Source organism: Bombus huntii, unplaced genomic scaffold (genome assembly GCF_024542735.1).
Source record: "Bombus huntii isolate Logan2020A unplaced genomic scaffold, iyBomHunt1.1 ctg00000052.1, whole genome shotgun sequence".
Lineage (NCBI taxonomy): Eukaryota > Metazoa > Arthropoda > Insecta > Hymenoptera > Apidae > Bombus > Bombus huntii.
This window is the reverse complement of record NW_026099316.1, coordinates 482542-490729: the sequence shown is the minus strand read 5'-3', so window position 1 is coordinate 490729 and position 8188 is coordinate 482542. Positions and strand designations below refer to the sequence as shown.

General features: G+C 51.1%; 2 protein-coding genes across 2 annotated transcripts; both read right to left on the bottom strand.

Annotated features, from left to right (window-relative positions):
* Positions 1-1302: 1302 nt before the first annotated feature.
* LOC126875671 (uncharacterized) lies at positions 1303-2337 on the bottom strand. The gene has a single exon (XM_050638560.1). The coding sequence runs from the start codon at positions 2335-2337 to the stop codon at positions 1303-1305; it is 1035 nt and encodes a 344-aa protein (XP_050494517.1).
* Positions 2338-2424: 87 nt separating this feature from the next.
* On the bottom strand, positions 2425-6837 carry LOC126875670 (uncharacterized). The gene is made up of 2 exons (XM_050638559.1): positions 5715-6837; positions 2425-5177 (listed from the first exon to the last, which is right to left on the bottom strand). The coding sequence occupies exons 1-2, from the start codon at positions 6835-6837 to the stop codon at positions 2425-2427; spliced, it is 3876 nt and encodes a 1291-aa protein (XP_050494516.1).
* Positions 6838-8188: the final 1351 nt, after the last annotated feature.

Below are 8188 nucleotides of genomic sequence, written 5' to 3'. Positions count from 1 at the left end.
GGCAAAACGCTGGCGTACAATTAGCGCTATTTGCCGTTACGTGAAATATATTGTAAACGTTATTGCTCGCGCGTGGAAACTCGCTACTTCGCGCAGCCAGTCGAACTGTTCGATATTTATAGTTAGTCGACAAATACCGCGTACCTATCGTCGAGATTCTACGCAAGCATTGCGCGCGATAGAAACCCCTTCTATATCGTGCAATTGTCGTATCGAATAGCCGCTGCTCGAATTTCGCGCTGCGAATCGCATTCAAAAAATTTTATTTATCTGGAAATCGAACGTGCAGATTTTTTTTTTTAATTCAAACGACGTAACCCGAGCAGTTAGATTGGCCGAATTTCGTTCTCTTTGGAAACTTTGAGACCTCCGAACAACCCGTCTCTAGATGTCTACGATAACTTTGAAATTCCTTGTAAATTCGACCAATCGCGGGGAGACGTACTCGCGAGGAGAGTCGTCAACGGGGGTCGTAAATCCCCGTTACGATTATAACAATCGACACCACGAATTGATCGATCCCCTGATTTCCTTTGAGATAATGAGGGGTGATTGAGTTGGTATAACACTGGGATTCACAGTATTATAAAGTATATATTTCCAAGCACTTAGTTACAAAAGATTTGCGTGAAGAATGCGACTCTCGCGCTATGTGCAGACTGCCGCGTTAGGCGTTAGTTGGTAGACCGTCGCGTTAGGCGTTAGTTGGGAGACCGTCGCGTTAGGCGTTAGTTGGGAGACTGTCGCGTTAGGCGTTAGCTGGTAGACCGTTTGTCGCTCTTTTGTTTAATACGGAAGAAAGTTCGGTGTGGGTGTGCCCCTGTGCCTAAAGAACGCGGATTCGTTGGTCCCACTTTCGTTAGGAAAAGTGAGGGTAACGAACCGCGGTGTCGATTGGTCATGCTGCACTACTGCTCGAAGGGATGAGTAGGGAGTCTTCTACCATCGTGGTGCGTAAATGACTGTGTGTATGAGAAAACCTAGCCTGTTTTATTACAGGGCTATTCGGGTTTTCCTAATGGGTGCATACCCGCTTTCTCCGTGTTTTAAAGGCGAATAATAAACCCAAGGACACCTCTAAAACCGACTGTGTTTCGAGCATATTTTGGCTTGCAATTCTTCAAGACAATCGGATTGAAGACATATGGCGAAACAATGCAGGGAAGTGAAAGTTATGGTGGGTCCTTAGGTTTATTGAGGGTCGAAGTGCCGTTACGCAGGTCGGTTGTTGTCCGGTCGCGCGGGCTGGCGAGCAGATGCTTTAGGCGTCGTAACATCCTCCCCCCGTTGAGAGGGCACCGATCAAATTCTGGCTGTGGAGTCTGGTGTGTCGTTGGTGACCTCCTTCGCTCCGTGTGGGCGTTCGGCCTCGTCTGGATCTGGGTGGATGGGTAAGGGGACCAGTCTTTTGACGCCGCGGTCCAGGATGCTTGTTGCCGTCTGCACGGTAGCGGTCCGGATGATTCCGTCGGCTCCTGGATGGACCTTGATTACGCGGCCCAAAGGCCACTGCATAGAGGGCACGTTGTCCTCCCTGAGGATTACTACGGTGCCTTCATGAATGTTGTGTTTGCCCTTGTCCCATTTGCTGCGGCGGGTTAACTCGTTTAGGTATTCTCGATACCATCGGCTCCAGAAGTGCTGCTTAATCTGGTGAATGCGCTGCCAACTGGATAGCCGTCCTGATGGAACTGTCCTGAAATCACGCTCCCGTAAACTGGTTAGGGTATCACCGATTAGAAAATGACCGGGAGTGAGGACAGGGGGATCTTTCGGATCGGATGAGATGGGAGTCAGTGGGCGTGAATTGAGAATGGCCTCAATTTCGATCACAAGGGTGTTGAGGTGTTCAAAGGTCAGGAGCTCCGTGCCGACCACGCGGATGAGATGGCGTTTGAACGATTTAACTGCGGCTTCCCATAAGCCGCCAAAATGTGGTGAGTTCGGAGGATTAAAACGCCATTGTATTTGTCGGTCGGCGAGAAAATTCTGTACCCTATCCTGGTGGTCGTCGGACTGCAATAGGGTCCGGAGTTCTTGCAGCTCCCGATTAGCCCCGACGAAATTGGTGCCGTTGTCGGTGAGGATCGTTGCGCAGTATCCTCGCCGCGAGATGAAACGGCGTAGCGCGGCCAAGAAGGCGTCGGTGGTTAGGTCGCTGACTAACTCTATGTGGACCGCCTTTGTCGCCAGACAAACGAATATGGCGGCGTACGTCTTGATTTTACGTCGGTTGCGGTCCCTCCTCTCCTTGATGTAGAATGGGCCGCAGTAGTCGATTCCGACGTTCCTGAACGGCCGCGATTCGGTAATACGCGCCTCTGGCAAATCACCCATCAAGTATTCCACTGGTGGAGGGTTGGCTCTGCAGCAGCGGACGCACCTTCTGAGAGTGCGCCATACCTGGCTACGGCCGTCGATCGGTCAATAGCGCAGTCTCATCGCGTATAGGGTAGCTTGGGTCCCTGTGTGATGATTGTTCCGGTGCTCTTGTTCTATAATTAGCTCTGTCACCGGGGATTTCGGTAGGATGATCGGGTGTTTTTGGCTGAAGGGTATGGCGGAGTTGGTTAGTCGCCCTCCTACCCGGAGTAGCCCATCTTCGTCGAGGAAGGGGTTTAATGGCTGTAGTTTCCCTCCAACGTCCTCGCTTCGATTTTTTTGGAGGATCCGAATTTCAGGCGCGAAATGCTGGGATTGTAAGATTTTTATTAGCCTGTTGTGCGCTGCGGTCAGTTCGTCTGTGGTGAGATGGGCAGTTCGGTGTTGCTTATGTCTCCATCGAAGACACCGGGCGACGATTCTTATTAGTCTTGGCCAAGACGAGTAGCGATGGAGGAGAGTGTTGTCGTTAACACTCGTCCTCAGACAGATCGTCTTCTTTTGCTCCGGGAGGTCGACTACCGGTATCGGGCTCCAAACCGGCCAATAGCTTTCGCTTTGCAGGAGCCACCTTGGCCCGTTTTTCCAAATGGACGGACATAGGAATTCCTTGGGCGTCTGGCCTCGGGAGATGAGATCGGCTGGATTATCGTCGGTAGGCACATGACGCCAGTCGGAGATATTGGTCTTGGTCTGTATCTCAGCGACTCGATTCGCCACAAATGTTTTCAAGGTGTGCGGCGAAGACCTGATCCAATGGAGTACGATGGTGGAGTCAGTCCAGTAGACTATCCGCGATATCTTGGTCGTCAGGGCCTGTTGTATTGACGAAATCAAGGACGTCAAAATAAGTGCCCCACTTAATTCGAGACGTGGTATGGAGAGCGATTTGAGCGGCGCTACCTTCGACCGCGCCGTGAGGAGTCGAGTCCAAATATTGTTCTTTCGGTCAGTCGTCCGCACGTAGACGCACGCCCCATATGCCCTTTCGCTAGCGTCACAGAATCCGTGGAGCTCAATTTTCGTTGCGGATTCTAGGATGGTCTTCCGAGGGAACCTTACCGCATTTAACAACGGCAATTGGGTGTGGTATTTGATCCATGCTGTGTGTACGTCTGACGGAAGGGATTCGTCCCAATCTACCTTCAATGTCCAGACTTGTTGCAAAATCATTTTTGCTCGAACGATTACCGGCGCGAGCAATCCTAGTGGATCATATATTTGTGCGATGACTGAGCTGATTGATCGCTTTGTGATTCGGGAAGTGTCACTGTTCGTCTTGACCGAATATAGTATGGTATCGTCGGCTGAATCCCAAAAGACGCCGAGTGTTTTTAACGTGGATGACTCACCGAGATGTAATTTCTGCTTGGTGTCTTCCTCAGGTAGCCCTCTCAGCAGATCCCGATCGTTTGAGGCCCATTTGCGGATATTTAGACCGGCTAGCTTAAGTAATCTCGTGAGATCATTCCTGATTGATAGGGCTTCGTCCTTCGTATCGGCTCCGGTCAACGCATCGTCGACATAGAAGTCTCGCCGTAGGATCTGCGCTGCTCTCGGAAATCGAGGTCCCTCGTCCTCTGCCAACTGTTTGAGACATCGGATGGCCAGATACGGGACTGCGGATAGACCGAACGTTACGGTGTTGAGTCGGTAAGTTTCGATCTCTCCGTTGTCGGCACGCCACAGAATCTTTTGGTAGGGACGATCTTCTGGACGTAGGAGGAATTGGCGGTACATCTTCTCGATGTCGCCGGTAAGGACATATTGAAATGACCGGAATCTCAATAGGATGTTCCTCAGGTCTTCTTGTAATTTCGGACCCGTATGAAGGGCGTCGTTTAGAGACACTCCCGTGGTACTTGAAGCTGAGCCGTCGAACACAACCCGTAGCTTGGTGGTGTCGCTCGATTCCTTGGTCACGCCGTGATGTGGTAAATAATATCCGTGGTCGGTGGCGTGATCCGTGTTGATCTTTGTCATGTGACCCAAGTCTAAATATTCTTGAATCACAGCACTATACGCGGTTTCATATTGTTTGTCGCGTTGGAATCGGCGATGAAGAGAGGCGAGCCTGCTCATTGCAGTGGCCTTCGATGACCCTAGTGAGGAAAGCTTTTCGTTGAACGGTAATGCAACGATGTATCTGCCTTCCTTGGTTCGTCGGACATGGTTTCGGAAATGTTCTTCACATAGTCGTTCCGATTCCGAAAGATGAGTAGTGGCCTGTCCCTCGTCGATCTCCCAAAACCGTGCGAGGTCCTCTTGCAGAGCCGTTGTGGTTGCGTGGAACGTATTTATCGCGGTTTGGGACGTGGGACTCCCCCCGATTACCCAGCCGAAGCGTGTTTTTTGTAGACGTAGTTCAGGTTCGCCTGGTTGTGCCAGATTGACCTGCCCGATGCACAGCGACGCGAATGTTGATCCGGTACTAAGTAAAACATCGATCGGGGCTGGGCAATGGAATTGTGGATCGGCTAGATGAATATTTCTGGGTAATCCCAGACTCGAGGGATCGATGGGCTCGCTTGGTACGAGGATCGATATGGCCGGGATAACAAGAAATCTCAATGTCTTCTTGTACTCGCCGTCCGTCGACGTGATGGTGGCCGTGGTGTAACGTTTTGCCGTGGTGCTCAAATTGTCGAGGGCTCCGATCTGGATCGCACATCTCCTTTGCCTTATACCGAGGGAGTTCGCGAGCCTGTCGGTCATGAAGTTCATGCTCGACCCAGTGTCGAGTAAGGCTCGGGCTCGGATTGGTTGTGCCTGTTTGTTCAAAACCTTGATCTGTGCTGTGGCCAACAGATCATGATGCAGAGGGGTGTGGGGAGATGTGTTTGTTAGTCCGATCCCCCTTGCTGTCGTAGTCTCGGACAGTCAGTTTTGCCCCGGTTGGGACTTGGATGAAGAGGTTGGGGTGGTGTTCCGGATCCGGGCTGAGCGTGACTCGTACGAGGAATGCTCTTTCGTACCTCTTGGAACCGAAGATGTATGCTTCCGTGAAGTATCGGATGTTCGCCTCGATTTGTGGGACGACCGCGACTTCGATGATCCCGATGGGGATTGTTCGGTGGAGGCTCGCTTGTGTGATGAACGACTGCCCGACGATCGACCGCTCGGTGCGCGACTGCCCGACGACCGACCGCTCGATGCGCGACTGTCCGACGACCGACTGCTCGGCGACCAACCGCTTGCCGACCGACCGCTCGACGATCGACCGCTCGACGATCGACCGCTCGAAGATCGACCGCTCGACGACCATGAATCTACCTGGGTTTTTTCGCGGTGTAGATACGTATGGTGTCGGTGACCGCAGATACGACACGAACCCGATGTACACTGTGTCGGCGAATGTCCTGTGCCTAGGCAATTTATGCACAACGATGCCTTCTTCACGATTTGAAAACGTTTGGTCGCTGATTTGGCCTTGAATATTTTGCAGTGTCTGATCTCGTGATGTCCGTTGCAGGTCGGACACACCACCGTTCTGCTGGTTGTAGCAAGGGTTCGCCCATGCGGTATGGTTGTTCGCTGACTGCGGTGTTTGTGTGTTGACCCTTTTGATTCCTTCTCTTTAGAGAGGAATTGAGTCCCGTTCGCCCGTGTTTTGAGAAAGTCTATCAGATGCTGATAGGATGGCACCTTTTGGCGGGGCAGTGTGCGTTGCCATTTACGCAGGCTGGACGCGGGCAACTTCGACGCGATCAATTCGATCATCGCTATGTTTGAAGTGACGGGCTCCTTTAGATGTTCGAGCGCCTTTAGATTTACGCTGATGGTTTCCAACAAATCCTCTAGGGCCTCTGGAGTTTCCCTTTTGATTTCCGGATAATTACGCATCAGATTCCAATGGCGCATGCAGATTTGGAGGGGGCAATTGAACTTGTCCTTCAGTGTATCAAGCGCGATGGAATAGTTGGCCTCTGTGAGTTCTAATGACTGGATACTCTGTGCGGCCCGTCCAGTTATAGATGAGCGTAGATGCTGGAACTTTTGGACATTCGTCAAACCTTCGTTAAGGTCCACTATGGATGTGAACGTGTCGTAGAAATAGGTCCAATTCTCGAGGGCACCGTCGAATTGGGGCACGCGGACCTCTGGAACGGTGGTCGGCTCTGGTTTCCGGCACGTCTCACCTCTTGTTGTAGTCGACGGGGTTGTTGCTGATATTTGCTCAAAGAGCTCTCGGAACCGCATGTCAAGCTCCCGATGCTCTTGCGATAACGAATCTACCCGCGCATCTTCCCCCTCATCTACCACACCTAACTCTTCTTGAACCTCGAGTATCCTCCTCCAAAGCTCATCGAACGAGCTGCGGCAAGATGCTAGGAAGATTCTGTTTGCCTTCCCAGACGCTTCGTACTCATCGAGTTCGCGCCTTATGGTTGCAAGTCGACGGGCTAGGACGCCTCGTCTCCGCCGTAACGTGCTGATTGATTCAGCTTGGGCCATGTTTGATTTTGATAATGAACGCCCTTACCTTGATCAAATGGACGTTGATCTGGGATTCTGTTGCTAATCGTTACGATGCGGCGTGGGCTCGTGTAGATGCTGCGCGACGGAGGTGCTTCTCTCCGATGGCGGTTCCCTTGCTCAGTTGACTAAGTGGTTGGAACTTGGATCTCACGCGACACTGTATAGTCACTGGTCAGTGCACTTTTTGGTGGCACGAGATCCGGCTCGAAGGACCATGTAAATTCGACCAATCGCGGGGAGACGTACTCGCGAGGAGAGTCGTCAACGGGGGTCGTAAATCCCCGTTACGATTATAACAATCGACACCACGAATTGATCGATCCCCTGATTTCCTTTGAGATAATGAGGGGTGATTGAGTTGGTATAACACTGGGATTCACAGTATTATAAAGTATATATTTCCAAGCACTTAGTTACAAAAGATTTGCGTGAAGAATGCGACTCTCGCGCTATGTGCAGACTGCCGCGTTAGGCGTTAGTTGGTAGACCGTCGCGTTAGGCGTTAGTTGGGAGACCGTCGCGTTAGGCGTTAGTTGGGAGACTGTCGCGTTAGGCGTTAGCTGGTAGAACGTTTGTCGCTCTTTTGTTTAATACGGAAGAAAGTTCGGTGTGGGTGTGCCCCTGTGCATAAAGAACGCGGATTCGTTGGTCCCACTTTCGTTAGGAAAAGTGAGGGTAACGAACCGCGGTGTCGATTGGTCATGCTGCACTACTGCTCGAAGGGATGAGTAGGGAGTCTTCTACCATCGTGGTGCGTAAATGACTGTGTGTATGAGAAAACCTAGCCTGTTTTATTACAGGACTATTCGGGTTTTCCTAATGGGTGCATACCCGCTTTCTCCGTGTTTTAAAGGCGACTAATAAACCCAAGGACACCTCTAAAACCGACTGTGTTTCGAGCATATTTTGGCTTGCAATTCTTCAAGACAATCGGATTGAAGACATATGGCGAAACAATGCAGGGAAATGAAAGTTATGGTGGGTCCTTAGGTTTATTGAGGGTCGAAGTGCCGTTACGCAGGTCGGTTGTTGTCCGGTCGCGCGGGCTGGCGAGCAGATGCTTTAGGCGTCGTAACATTCCTAAATTCCAATTAATAAGTAAAAACCGGAACGACCAAAATTCCCTGGACCGCGTAATCCGCATGAAAATACAAATTCAGCGTCGAATTCGAAGAGATAGATGAAAGAGGGATTCGATGGTAGAGCAAATCGGACGAACGGTTTGTAACACGAGACATTAATAAAGTTGGTGGAGCCGCGGAAAGCGGATGGAAATGGAAATTTTCCGATTTTAATATCGGCGAATGCATCGGGACGCGAGAAGAAA